The 15278-nt window shown below is 45.0% G+C and overlaps 1 protein-coding gene across 13 annotated transcripts in view; it reads right to left on the minus strand.

Moving 5' to 3' along the window:
• The window catches only part of ANKS1B (ankyrin repeat and sterile alpha motif domain containing 1B), an 833247-nt gene that overhangs the window by 56914 nt on the left and 761055 nt on the right, over window positions 1-15278 (minus strand). For 12 of the 13 annotated variants that reach the window (XM_028531910.2, XM_036019451.1, XM_028531904.2 and 9 more), the window contains 2 exons: window positions 14776-14883; window positions 12382-12561 (listed from right to left, as the gene is read on the minus strand). In XM_028531910.2, coding sequence (XP_028387711.2) covers window positions 12382-12561; window positions 14776-14883 — 288 coding nt within the window. The remainder of the gene's footprint in view (window positions 1-12381; window positions 12562-14775; window positions 14884-15278) is intronic. The other variant, XM_036019452.1, reaches the window with a different exon arrangement.

The following is a 15278-nucleotide window of genomic DNA, read 5'->3' on the forward strand; positions in this document are numbered from 1 at the left end:
AAGCCAGTAGCTCACAGTAAGTTCTCTCCTGTTCATCATCCACCGCCCCCTCCCTGCTTTGCTGGAGCCTTCTCAAACAGTGCCGTAGCATCTTCTATTCAAAGCAAACAGGCTTCTTCCCTTGACCCAACATCCTCTTTGAGGTCCTGCTCAATTTCTGTTATTCTTTGAAGAAGCTACATGCTCCAAGAAGTATCCACGCCACCTCCACCTTCCCTGTTCCTGTCCTCACCTGAGCTGCTCTACCGAAACTGCGCTTCTCAGTCCCCTCCAATCCGCCAAACCCGGCTGCTCGTCTGCCCTGACCTCTCTGACTCACGTGATCACGCCTTCCGTTTCTCAGCCTTCTTTGCTGGTTCTCATGATCCTATCATCCTCTGATCCCTGGAGCGTCAGTGCTCAAGCCTTTTGCCCCCTCAGGGTGGACTAGGTGGTCTCCTCTAGTCCCAACTCTCAAACTGGTATCTCCAGCCCAGACCTGTCTTCTGCACTCCAGAAGACTGGACATCCAGTTGCCCTCCTGACACCTCTACTTTGATGGATAATAGGCATCTTAACCTTTAAATTAAATGCCCGAAACTAAGCTTCTGATGACCTCACTTCTGCTTTAAGCTTTCCTACCTCAGCAAATGCCAACCCCCTTCTTCTGGCTGGAGTCCTCCTTTTACTTATATTTCGCACTTGACCCCGCAGGAAAGCTTATTAGATCTGCTTCTAAAATCTTCTCACCCTCCTATTGCTACCTGGCCCAAACCACTACTTTCTGTTATTTGAATCGTTTCATTAGCTTCCTAACTGGTCTCGCAGGTTTGCTTTCATCTTTGCCCTCTTAGTCCTTATCCACAATACAATAGCCAACATGCTTCATTTAATGTGTAAGCCAGATTGCACTACTTTGCTCCATTTAACTCAGAAGAAAATTCCGAGTCCTAACCATGCCTGCCAGGATCGCCATCCTCCGGCAGCATCCCCGCCTTCCCTCTCTGCCCTGCTCACTACCGTCCTTCCTCCTGCTGCCTTGGTTCTCCACAGCACAGCACACTCTAGCTTCATGAGCTTCTCCCTCTGCCAGAAATGGTCTTCCTCCACGTACTGCAGGACCGGCTCCCCCACTGCCTTCAATGCACTTGCTCCGAGCACCTAGCATTTTATATCCCAATCAAGTCTGGGCTGTCCCCACTGCAAAGGGATTACTCTTTTGAGCAGAAATTGGAAATATGAAAAAAAAACTTTAGAGCATAAGAACCTGTCTCCCTGGCACCTGGACATTCATTCGAAGATAGTTACTGCTCATCAACTGGGTGTGAGACTTGGGATGCAAAGTGAGTAGGGATCTGTCCTGCTTTTAGTTGATGTCTATGGGATGGTAATGGCTATGGACACCATCCTTTTTCCGTTGTTAGGACCAGAAGTAAACTGGGATGCAGAGGCTGATGGTGGGTCTTGGAACAGAGCAAGCTAAAGACGCCTCCATCCCGTCAACACTGGTCAGGCCCTGGAGACCTCTGGGAGTCGGCCGATGCTGTGTAACTGGTTTAATAAAGAAACTTGTCTGAATAGAGCCCTCCGGCCATATTTCATCAGAGATGAAATTGTCTGCCTTGTTCTAGCCCTGAAAAAAAGTTGGCTTTTTCTGTGTCTTCCTTATGTTTGTCATAATTCTTTCACATTGAAGGGTGTTCAGATATTGACCAGAAAGAATCCAACAAGAAACAAGAAAGGTTCTGAGCAAAAGCTAAAGGAATAATAAAGTCAATTCCTTCTCTTGGGTGACAGGGCTCCTACAATAAAACAAAAACAAACTTGAAGAGTGAACAAAACAACTTCAAAGGCAGGAGAAAAAAGGGCGCGCCAACAAAGGAGGCCTCAGTCGGGAGCTAGCAGACTCCGAGGCTCCCTGAGCAGGGACTGAAACGAGATGGGGTCTGTCGAAGGACGGGGTCAAGCAAATTCAGCTCAGTCATGCACCCTGTCTGCATCTCGTCCAGTAGTAACAGCCCCGTGGCCTCTTCTCTCACGGGCGCTAACGGAACCGGCCCAGAGATCCGAACATCACCACCTCCTGTCCCTCCCGTGAGCTACCCCCAGGCCCAGCATCTCATTGTTTCTTCTGTTGCAGGTCCGGGAACCACCCTCCTTCTCTCCTTGCAGGTGAGTTTTGTGATGCTGACATGGCCCCCAAAACCAACTGTGTGATTCTTCTCTCCAAGTGCACTGCGAACGACTCAAGTTCAGGGTTCCTTACCACTGACCCTTTTATTTGTTTACTCATTCATTCATTTATTATCGTCAAAATTAAAATATGTTTTTAGTCTTTCAATTACAGTTGACTGACCTTCCTTCCTTCCCATTTTCTTCCCTTCCTTCCTTCTCTGGTTCTGGTACTGATAGCACATAAAGTAAGCCCTGAGCTGCCAAAGCAGGAGAGAGCTACAGGCTATGAGATTCCTGTTATTCATTTGTAGAGATAATATATAACCTGCGTTCCCTAACACGACAGTTGTAGCCCTAAATGACATTACACAATTATTTATGAAATTTTTTCACAGGGGAAAAAATAGAGCAAAGAAAGAAATGGGACACTAAATCATGATCCTGTTGTACAGCTGCCCAGGTTCTCTGGGGGTTGCAGGGGGTTCCAGGCAACCGGGAGCAGGCTATTTATTACAATATGGGCTACTTTACCTGTTCTACCTCAAGGTCTGGATGCTGTCACAATCATTTTTCAGGACAACTAAAAAGCAGAAATATTAATAACATTCAGAAAAGCAGCAGCTTTTTTATCGTAACATGAATTGCTGCAAAGAAACTCGATTTTGCAAAGTAATGTTGTTCTTTGCCTGTAACATCTCTTTAAAATACACATTATGTTCCTTTCTTGCCAGCCAAAGCTGTCATTTTCTTTATTTAAACCCACTTATTAGCCATACGCTTCACAATGCTTCCTGCCTCTGGTAAGAAAAGAGGCGTCGGACACAGCCGTTCATTCAGTGATGTTTATCGAGACCCCCATTATTTCTTCATTTCATCGGTGTGGGAAATATAGGGGAAGAAAAGGGCAAACTGAACAATTATCTGGTAGGTTACCGTTTCCCCCTCAGTTCTGTCTGTTCAACACTGAAATCAATAAATGGCAGGTTATTTGAAAGGCATGCTTTTTTTGAGGTAAGCTTTTCAAATGAGCACGTTACAGAGTCAGGAAGGATCACTGATACACCGAATGTTGACCAGGTTTGAAAAAGGTAGACTGGGAGTAAGTAAACTTGATAAAACTATTTTAGCTGGAAAGTGGGAACTGTAATGTAAAATCCTGCATTAAGGTTAAACACCCTCCCCCGCCCTCCACGGCTGAGGGCCGAGAAGGGAGGCATGACTCATGGCCATTAATACAGGCTAGAGAACTTCCCAAGTTGGGGACTCAGCATGCTGTGAAACCCACAGCCCACTTCTCAGAATGACACTGGCAAGGAGCTGGATGTGGTTGATACAGCGAAGGGAAGATATCAAATTGTCTTAAAGGAACTGTTCTCAGCTAGAACAAGCAGGTTTCTCCTTAGCTGTTTCAGAAGACAGCGGGAGTTTAAGGAAGACTTACATCAATTCAATATAAGATGAAAGTTCTCCCAATTAGAACTTTCCCAATGATGGGGATGCCTCACAAAGTGGGGGCCACCTTTCCAGTGACAAATGTAAGTGGATACTTGTGGGTGTCAAGTATACATTACAAAGGGTGCTCACCATGAGACAGGACTAGATACATTTTTCTGGCCCCTTCCCACCCTCACATCCCCTGTTTTTCTTTAACAGGAGAACAGAAGAAGCGTCCAGAGGGCATTAAGGCATACAAAAACACAGCCTCGTGTGACGCTGTATCCAAACCTCACTAAACCAGAGACCCCTACAGAATGGGAGTCACCTCACTTCACAGCTGCTGACATGAAGCCATTGTTTGCTGTCCCTGATTTGCCAAGGATGAAAAATTGGATGTCAAGAGCGAAGGATTTTCTTCCAATACAATGCTTATGCATGCTCCTTTAGAGGTTCAACTCTCTCCTAACCTTGCCCTTACCTCAAGCTTTAGATATTAATAGAGTTTGTCAATGGACGCAAAGCATTGCCCTGGAGCCTTTTGGGGTTCTAGAGTTTCCCGGATGTGTCGTGTACCCGGTTTGTAGAGACAGCAGTTACCATGCAGGCTGTGAAGCCGGACTGCCTGGGTTTGACTCCTGGCTCTGCTTCCAGCCTGAGCCTTGCGGGAGTCATCTGGTCGACAGGACTTTATGGAGTAGTGCTCATCACGGGGAATTGAAAAGTGACCGAGGAAGAGTCCATCAGGCCTTGTCCTTCCAGAGCCGACATTTAACGAGAAATAAAATATTTTGACATAAAATGTAGTGGTATATGCTAACTCATAAACTCGTAACAAGTATCTGAGTACCCACCCCCCAAAGCCTGTCCCAGGACCTCCAGGGCTGACTTGGTGCTCACACGAGAGAGGCCTGCGCAGTGTTTGCGCTCCTAAGAGCTGCTGTTTCCGCACCCCCAGTGGGGAAGGACGGCTGTGGGCTCACAAGCTGGAAAGGAGCAATGGTTTTGCAGAACGGAGCTACTATTATAAGCTTTCCTTTAAAATACATTTATTCCCAGTTGCAGCTGAAAAACCATGGTGTAGAAGAAAGCTAGACGTTATTTCAAAATAATAACATTAATTTCTAAAGCAACCCCAATATATAGCTTTGTAGTTTGTAACCCTAACCTTGACAGATAGTCCTTTATTTGTGCCTCAAAACAATGATGTCAGGTGGGCATTAATCTCACTTTGGGAAGAGAAAAGTAAGGCTCCAAGGAGCTAAAAGGCCTGTTCAAAATTATAAAAGTAATAAATACCAGAGATAGGAATTTTTCACCCTGAAATTTTTCTCATTACTTCAAATTGAGTATTTAAAAAAATTGCATCCAATTGAGTATGAAAAAATGGAGTCGGCACCTGTGTGATATAACAATGTTCTAGCACACATTCTCATTCAAAGGCAAAGTGGGCTAATTCAGGTACCACGACTGCTCTCTCTGTCTGCCTAGAAACCATATCCATTTCTGGCCGTGGCCCTTTGACTCCATGGGAGGGACTCCCTTCCCACCCCTCAGTCCATGTAGTTCAGTGGAGCTAAAACCACCTGCAGGCACATGACCTGTGTCTGGTTAATTACCCACCCCAACACACACACTCTTACTCACACACACGTGCACACGCACACATACTCCTTCGAGATTAGCTCAGGGCAGATAAGTGATCCAAACCAGGCAGACCTGATCCTGCGGGACTCAATCCTGGGACTTTGGGAGGAACTCTTGGAAAGATAAGCCCTCTTTCTCATTGGTTCAGGTTTACCCAGAATTGGATTTAAAATTCCCTTCAAGTGCAGAGAGCTTGTTTGGGCAAAGGGCCAACGCAGACGAGAGAGAACCAGAGGGCGAGGCATCACACGAGCCTGGGGATCAGGCCTGCCTGGACTTTGCAGGGAAATGATTCAAATACATGTCCTTTTGTGCTGAAGACATCTTGAGTTGAATTCTTGTTACTTGCATGCATCCAGAAGAGTAATGTACAAGCGGAATTAACTCAGACAGCACTGCATAATCAGCCCTATTTCCTGTAGACATTCAAAAAACCTCTATTTTTTTTTTAACGCTGAAAAAAGAAAAGGAAGCGGGAGAAGGAGAATAAGAGAATTTTCCTACCCTTGGAAATGGAGCAAGGTCAGATTATATCAACCAAAACTCTGACCTGCGGACCCAAGAACTGGACTGAATATAATGAGAAACATTCCAGAGATTTAACAAGTGGAAAAACAGCCTGGTGTGCTTCTTTGTGAACACGCTGCTCAATGTCAGCAAGCCTGAGGCACCACGGAGTACCACAAGGTCAGGGGCGCTGACATCAGGTTTTTACACATTGTCAGATGTTTTATTTATTTGGTTGAAAATAGGATCTTTGCTATTGAATTTTTTAAAAAAAATCCATGGTCTGGTTTGAATGGGAAACATTCACCTTGGTTAAGTCCCAGAGCACGGAGGAAGGTGAGCAGAATGACCCGTGGCCTTGTGGTCTGTCCAGCCTCCGTCGGAATAAACCCCTGGACGTCTAATTTGCCTCACTGAGGGGCTTGATGGGGAATAAAGGAACTAAGACTTTTAGGAAAAGCATCAAAACTTACAAAAAGCTCCCGCTTCTTCCCACTACTTTTTACAGACCAATGAACAGGACAGAGAGTAACATGTACATGAGGCCTGAAGGACACTCATCATATTAGAATTTCCACTCCCAAAGTTGTCACAGGGAGAGCAACGTAGATTTTGAGAAAAGGCAATTAACTGTCCACATTAAGGAACACAGTGGACAACCCACTGACTGGGTCTAAGTTTCAAGTACAAAAGCCACGTTTCCCACTTGGGCTTTAAGGAACAGGCGGCTGGCAGTCTCGAGTTCCTGGCTCGAAACAGGGTTCAGATGACCATCCATGTGCCAAGTTGTCCCTGGAGCTGGTGTGTCAGCTTGCCAGCTCGAGGCACTGTCAAACCGGCAGTTCCTGATGGCAGAGCTCACTGAGTTTATTCTTCACCTTCTTCTTTTGGTTACATATCATCTGTCTGTGTTGAAGTACTGTAAGTTGCTCTTTAGACCTTCATGGAAGGAAATGTTGAAGCCATTGGATAGGCTGAGCCTTTCTAAGAAGTGGCTAGCTAGTAAAAATCTCAATTAAAAAATAGCCACTAACTTATGGGCATTTTAAAACAAATCTGATATGACACAGTGATAAGAAAGCTTGTCTAGTTTGGGGAAAAAATTACTTAAAACACTGTTGCCCTTCACATAGTCGTGCTGTTTTCTGAAGGTTCAGTCTGCAAATCCCCACAATGTCAGAACAGTGGGAAGAACCTCTAGGCACAACAGGCTCTCCCTCCCAGGGAAAGTATCAAAGAATAAAGAACAAGCTTCCTTGTTTTCCAGAGACCGGTAAGCATTTGCCTCACGGCTTCCTAAGATGGTCATGTTTCTGTGGCTAAGAATTTTGTGTACTGTGTATTTCTAACGAGTTCTAAATTTCAGTTAAGGAAAAAAACCCTAATCCTTTCGTTTTCAATGTGTTGTCTTACCCTGTACGGGGACAGCATGCTACTACTATGAGATTCCCTTTGTCGCACACTTTGAGAACCTGTATTTGCAGGGAACTGTTCCATCTCCCCTGCTTCCCCTGGCTTTGATGGTCCCCCTGCACAGACCCCTCCTCTGTCACGGCAGATGCTCCTTGGCAGCCTTCATATTCAAACAAGCAAAGTAATAAAGAGGAAAATTCCAGCTCCATTCTCAATATGCATTCTAAGCATGGATGACACTAGAACAAAAAGATCGTTTTTACAGAATGCTTACATATAACCATCTGATAGCTTTGGCACTGATTAGCCTCACAATAAATTAGGGCCTTGGAATTAGGGACTGATGGGTGATATAGCTGAATTACTAGCCATATCATTTATATATAGAGAGAGAGATTTAAAGTTTGAAATATGCTTTCACATGAATTATCTTATCTGATGCACACAAATCTGAGATGCAGGCATGACCCACGTTGTCTATGACAAGAAAACAGAAGTCCAGAGAGTCCACGTGACTCCCTGGTACAGCCAGAAAGAAACCAAAACAGAACTGCAACTGAAGAAGCCACGAAGGGAACAGCCCCCATTATTTGGAAAAACCCCACGTGCAAGAAGTCTGTAAATGCAGCAATCCCCACACCTAGGTGCAAAGCTCTCTGCCAACATGGGAGAAGGGCAGAGTTCTACCGAGGAGTGCAGTGTGGGTTCCCACTGAAAAGATCAACACATAACCGTTGCTGTTCTGCATGTAAAGGGTTTCATGTGGTAACCATGAGCTGAGCCAGTACGTTTCCACTCAACTGCTAGTGGTTTGATCCCCAATCTGCTCACTAGGTCTCTGTAAGTATCATCTTTTCTAGCCCCCGAGAAATTAGTGTTAGCTGAGCTGTTATTAAAACGCTTTGTATCATTTTAAACAGGGGCAGCCCAGGGGGCATCAGGACCGTGGAGGAGCCAGGAGAGGACCAGGACAGCGGGGTCTGAGTGCTGCTCTGCCAGGCACCAGTGGCGAGCAAAGCGCTCACCCAGCCGGGCTGCCTCTGCCCAGAACGCGCCTTTGTGAGGATTCACTGAAACACCACACCTGGAACCCCCGGCTCGGATCTGGCCAGGGCAGGGCCTCTGCCTGGTGCAGTTTCCACTTCTCTTCCTCTAACAATGTATAAAAAAAGAACATTTGAATAACTAATGTAAGAGGTAAAATGCTTTCAAAAACAGAAGGAATTGATCTAGTCATACTCGTTAAGTACTACTGTTTGGATGAGAAAATATCAGGCTTTGAACTGAATCAACTTTCTGTGATTTAGGAGTTTAGACAAAGCCTTTATGGAGCCCAACGCACTGCTCCAGGCGAGATCTAATTTGGTTTCTCTCTGGCTGTGCTATGCGGTTTCTCAGGTTCCGTATCTTTAACAGGTGGGTCTCGCCGGCTGCAGGTCCGTGGGCATCAGATAAGGTCATTGCCCTGGGAATATTAATATTTTTATTTGGAAGGGAGTATTCAAAGCACAAGGACTTCTACATTATGAATTTTCCTCATTAATATTAAGCTCAAGTGTGTACAAAAATATGCATTTCTCTTCCTCTTCAGATTTTGTAAAAGTAGAAGTATTATTTCACTTTTCCATAAATATTTTCTATAAATGGAGGAGCTCTATAAATGGTGTTACGTTTCACACTGGGGGACTCTTTCCATAACTTTGAAGAATGGGGTCTCTAAACTTTATTAATTCCATTACTCTCCTTTAGTATTCATTTTAGGAAGACTCTGACTTCTATTAAATGTCATTCAAGAAAATTCCTAAAGATTAAGATTAGGCTGCAAATACTGGAAGTGTTTTCTCCTCCTTCTGATATATTTTCCATATTTTCATTTACTGCCTCATCTCCGTGGCACTTGACTTAAGAGTTGATCTTCCACGTAATCTCCTTGTTCGTGCCAGAATGAGGCAACAGATGTGAAAGTACTTTGAAAGTTTAAAAGCTCTATATGCACTAAGGTACTATTATGTGAATGCGAGTGCAACATTTATTTATTAGGTGTATGGAAATAGGGGAACATTTCAGAACTTCTGAGCTAATGTGCCCAATTTAGAATTATGGGCTTGAAAAGCTATGCTTTTGACATAATGGGAAACCCATTTTTTAGATGTGTTTACGCCATTAATCTTAGTGGTTAAAAAATGCTATTAGTACTAAACTCAGTCTTGTTTCTCACATATTCAGTTAAGACAATTTGAGGCAGAATATTGCTTTTATCAGAATAAAGTCAAACAATAGCCACAATATCTGCAAATCCCTTGTATTCCAAGGCAGGTATTTCCAATACTTGTTTAAATTGAACACAAGTAACTAAACACCACTCCTGTGTTACCTTTTAAAAAATATTCACCCACAAATGGACTTAATATGTGGAATGGACATTAAATTTATCTTAATTTAACTCTCGGCATTGGTTTTCCAGGTTAAGCACAGCATTTCCAAACATCTGTGGAGCAGACCTTAAGCAACCAAAACGCTCATGAATTACTGCAGCCACCGAGAGCCTAGGGCTGGAGTTCCAGAACCCCCTGGTGGGGGCTCCGATAAATCTGATGCAGTAGGGCGTTTTCTGAAAACATGTTCTGTCGTGGTGACTCTGTTTAACTGCACCTTCCTGTCTTTTAGCAAGAGGAAAGAAGCCCTGGAGATGGACTTCAGCAACCTAGCAAGAAACAGACTGGTTAGGCATGCAACAACCAAACTACAGTAAGCCTCTGGGGAGAAACCCTGCGGAAGGAACGGCTGGGCCTGGGCTCCTGTGGGAAAGGAGGCGTCACAACTGGCTGCCTGCGCACTGGGATTTTAATCGCTAATGCACGTCTTCAGGAAGACTCGACTTTATTGGCTAAGCACATGACTTTGAGCAAGAATATGGTCTAGAGAGAGTATGACAGGTTTTAAAAAGCAAGTGAATTTTAAAAATTATTACAGCAAATGACCCAAAATACAAAAAAAGGAAAAACAGAAAAAAATCAGTGGCGTGGTTGAATGGTAGAAAAGTCACATAAATAAAACTGTTCGACAACCAAAATATCGAGTATTTAATACCTTGACAGGTCAGAAATGGAACTCTTTTAAAGGGGTACATAAGTGTTCATTTCTCCATGTGATTCTGGCATTTCTGGATCAGGAAACACGCTTAAAGCCAACAAATAAAAGGCTGCAATGAACACAACCTAAAGAGTTGCAATCCCAGAATCCCTTTTTCCTATGGATCAGATTTCTGTAGTGCCATCTCCTGTTTTCTCTGCAGCGAAAGTGCCGTATTGAACAGTAGGGTTTTAGAAAGTTTTTTTAATTCGCTCCTGGTTGCTGACGGAGGCCTGCGTCTACCATCAGTCATTGCGTCACTGTGAGCAGCACACGGGAGGCGAAGAAGCACCTTCACACAGACCTTCCGTGGCTCACTGCATCCCACCCACCTGCTTGTCTACCCCTCTTCCTGCTTCGGAGCCTTTCTCACCTGGTCTGATACAAGTTCATTCAATTTTCTCAAGGGCAAGACGATGCATCCTGACTGGTGTGGTAAGAAAAATATCTAGGCTACTCAAAAGGTACTCCTGCCTTCGCTTCGGAGTCTCAAAGAAAGTAAGTGAGCAGTCTTGGTAGACTGCCTCCTAGTGTGCAAACCTGGGAGAAAGAGCAATTAATTTCCTCTTTGAAAAAACTGTACTCTGTGGAGAAATTTCATAAATTCTATGAGCACCTGAGACGGGCGATTCTGTCCCTGAAGTCAGCACGGTCTGTCGTAGTTAGTGTTCATCAGAGCATGATCTTCCCTTACCCAGAGAAGAGGAGGGTTCAGCAAAGACCCCCATTTGTATTAATACATAGAGACTACGTGGTTCAAGGTCAAAATGTACCGTGTCTCTGAAATGCTCTCATTAGAGACATTTAAGCACATGTGTGATTCACAAATCCTAACAAGTAGCAGGAAATATATGAACGGCTTGAGGAAAAAAAGCTTTCAGACTCTTTATTTAAAAGAACATCACTGAAAACAGTAATAAGGATTAAAAGACAACACTTAACAAGAGAGAAAGGGAAAATTATTCTTTTCTTGTCTCTCCTACGTTTTCCATTTCCCTTCAATAAAGGATTCTCCGTAATCCCAACATTACCATTCCTTGCACAAAGAACTCCGAGAACAATTCAGAATTGTTCTAAAAGAAGACACCATATATCAGGCCTTTTCTTCCCAGGGCATTTGCAGGCAGAATAGCCATGGCTTCCAGAACATTCTCTTCACATTTTTCTTTTGTGAGTGGCAGCGCAGAATGTTTACCAAAGGCTTTTAAAAACAGAATCTCACCAAACAGTTGAGAAAAATATTTAACAACCATGGCGAAGCAATTACAGTCAAATTTTCACCTAGAGATTTTCATCTTAGGTGTGGGAGGCAGAGAGAAGCCTCTTAACACATCAGTCTGAACCTAGAATGAGGACGGAAAGAGTTGAATCTGCCAATCATTGTTCAACAAGTCCCTATCTTTGAATCTCAGAGCAAAACGACAGGGCCAGGGCTGTCCCTCTGAATGTGCTTCTACGAACGGCCCCACTTGTTTGGTGACGGCTGACTCAAGTTTCTGAGCAGCCGTGTAAGGACAGCCCAGACACGGACATCCATACCAAAACACGGAAAGGCCCAAATGTGACAGATCTTTCTTTTCCATTATGTGTGTTGGGCAGCAGCAGCAGCATCTTCAGCTACTGAAGGTGACAGCACGAGATGATGCAACTAGTCCCAACGGTAAAACCCCACACAAGTGTGTCAACTGGGGAGGAAATTAACATCACTGGAGTTAATACTTTCCTCCGACTTCTGCCCTGTCATCCAGCCGATTTACATTTTATAATCTAGGCTTTCATTATTATTCATTTCCATTACGATTCGATTCTGGCACAGTAATTCTTGGCCCTAAAGGGTTAGGACCAAGACTTTCTGGATGCAGTGAGATCGGATATCCTTTCTGCAGTAGGAATGGACAGCAAGAACCTACGTGTACCTTCCATTCCCAGGAAGGTCTGATTCAGTCTAGTTCGGGTGAGCAGGGAACGAGAGCTGTGGCATAAAATGGTACAATCCCAGCTGACCATGCGGACAAGAGGCATCGTCCAGCATCAGAAAGCATTACTTGGTACGGGTGAAAGGCACACACGTCACAGAGGCTTTTAACACCTTACCTGGGCCATCTGCCTCTCCAGTTTTGATCGGGGAATATCATCAAAGTAGTTTTCATTTCTTCTCCTCCTTGCATCGCCCTGCATGATAATGTGAGGAACGTCTAGGGAGCCACCAGTGGTGTAAGTGCTTTGGCTAAGTGATGGAGACAACTGAGGAGGAGTGTGATTACCACTGGGTTCCTGAATGGAAATACATCATGAAGTAAATACCACGTTTTCGCGGCTAAGCTTTGGTTGCAAAATTGTGAAATACTGAACAAGACAAATGGTGGGGCTGGGGACTCGTTTTTGAATCAACTGTGAAGGAATGGGCGACTTCCACCATTTTATGAATGGTGTCATCTAGTTAATACCTTTCCCCACTAAGGACCTTAGACCAAAGGCTTAAAAGCACAAAGAATCAGCTGTTTTCTTACATCAGCCAAGTCGGTGATCTCAGGGGAGAGGACACAGATGTCGGGCAGCCTGGACGCTGTCCTGTGTGTTACAAGGGAAGGAGCTGTGTCCTCACGTGGACAGAGAGTGCTCCCCCTGGCGGATTTCATGATGAGGATGCTAAAATGGGGAGGGTGGGGCTTGATCCTCCCTCAGGGAGTGGTCTGGCAGTCCGGTGGGGCACAAGACACAGTACGGACAGGGGGCATATCGCACATGCAGACGGCAGGGTGACACACACAATGACCTTCAGTGGCACAGGTGACCCAGGTTGGGGCAACTGGTCAGAAGGAAGACAAGGGGCAGCTTACAGCTGGGCCCTCGTGTTTGCGAGACAGAGGCGGGTTGGCAGGTCCTGATTCCCACACCTGCCCCAGACATTCTGGACCTCCTTTGACAAATGAAGGTCCTGCACTTTTTCTTGGGAATCTCTGTGTTGTTCTCCTAAATCTCTTCCAGGGAGTCAGAGGGACAGGTGCAGGAGGGGAAGGAAAGGGAGGCGAGTAAGTGGCAGGGGACAGGGGACAAGTCCTATAAACAGTCATTTCAGGATGGCTATACTGCCAGTGCCTACATCTTTCTCCCTTTTTCTGTAGCTAGACGAAGGCAAGACGAGAAAGCCTCATTTTTCTCCCAATTTATTTGAAACTCCTCTTATGGAGGGAGAAAAATAGGTCCCATTTCTACTAGTACTGTCCCCAAAGCCCTTAACTAGCCTCCAAATGTCCCAATTGCCTCAATAATCACTTTTCCTACTTCTCTCGGATGTCCTGAAATCTTTGTTCATTTTCCTCTTTACAAGTGAATCAGACTCAAATCGTAACAGCTCCCCTCCTGCCCGACCCTCTGCTTGGCAGTGGTGATGCGGTTTGCTGGCGTTCCCCGATAAGAGGCGTTTTACCGCATCTCATCACTGGCTGTTCCGTCTCCCTGCCAGGCTGTGCTCACCGTTTATCATCACTGCCTCTTCTACCACTTGCAGAAAGGGAATCAGAAGCAAGCAAGTGCAGGACTCAATAAAGAGAACAGAGCTGGAACTCTCCAATGGCTCCTGGAGAATCCAGCTTCTTGGATGAGTTTTAGGAAAGTTCTCACAGGCCTCTGAAATCCACTGACCACGGTCCTCTCTCTCATTCTTTCTCTCCATGTCTTCCATCTTGCCTCCCTTCCCTTTCCACTGTATTTCTCTCTCCGCCACCTAAGGCTTCTCTCTAGATTTACTAACCCATAATTCTAAAATATAGCTGAGCCCTGGCTGGTGTGGTTCAGTGGACTGAGTGCTGGCCTGCTCAACCAAAGGGTTGCCAGTTCAATTCCCAGTCAGGGCACATGCCTGGGTTGCAGGCCAGGTGCCCACAGTAGGGGGCATGTGAGAGGCAACCACACATCGATATTTCTTTCCCTCTCTTTCTCCCTCCCTTCCTCTTTCCCTAAAAAAGTAAATAAATAAACAAAACCTTAAAAAATATATAGCTGAAATAGTTTATTCAATAAAGTTCTAGCTTCTCTATGCTTAATTTTGGAAGTGGGTAAAGCTGGGAAATTTACTTCTTAAAAAAAAAAACCCAGAAGACCCTCAGGTTAATTTTAAATTGATCTTTACTTAACTGTGGCCTCTGAATGATTTTCTTTCTGTGGGGTTGAGAAGTTTGACAGAAATCTCATTTCCTCTCTCTCAGCGCAAGGGTGTGGGGTGGAGTAGTGGGAGGGGTTCTTTAAAGGTGGAGGTTTGTCTAGTGTGTATCTAAATCTCAAAAATACGCATTTAACCAGACAAGAATAAAAATCTTGTGTTACCGAACACGATCAGAAGCGGGGCTGTTTCTTTTGCGGGTACGGTAAGCTATGCGCAAAGCAGCCTGCACTCCCTGATCCACTGCTTCCGTCATTTTGTTATACGGCCCAGAGTAAATGTGGGGTGCACGAGTGGAGAAGAAAACGAATATACTGAGCACTTACCCTGAGGGTAATGGACCGAGGGGGCTTCTGTGGTGGATCCTCGTGCAGCCTGTCTCCCAGAGATGCCAAAATACGTTTCCTGTGGCCAATCAAATTGATTTTTAAAACCTGAAACAAACAGACATTTGGGTCAAATATTTCACTGGAGAAAAGTAGTTTTGCTATGCCCTAAAAGATGAAGGAACGAGAGGAGACTTGTGCAAAGCTACCTCTGCACCGTGAAAGATGTGTGAGGTCACTGGGAACCTTCGAGTCTGGAAAGAAATAACTGCTTTAGACAGTCTCGAGCGGCAGGCAGAGAGCCGGGGGCAGGAAGAGAATGCAGAGACGGTGCCCCTTCTGCGCAGGCTGCCCGAGAGTCCCGTCCTCCACCCAGCAGCCACGAGACCCTTCAAAAGCACCAGTCCAGTCTTCTCGCTCACCAGCTGAAGTCTCCCATAGCTTGCTATTGCTCTTAGAATAAAACCAGAGTCCTCACCTGGCCTCCAGGCCCCACAGGGCTG

This window comes from Phyllostomus discolor, chromosome 2, assembly GCF_004126475.2.
Source record: "Phyllostomus discolor isolate MPI-MPIP mPhyDis1 chromosome 2, mPhyDis1.pri.v3, whole genome shotgun sequence".
Taxonomy (NCBI): Eukaryota; Metazoa; Chordata; class Mammalia; order Chiroptera; family Phyllostomidae; genus Phyllostomus; species Phyllostomus discolor.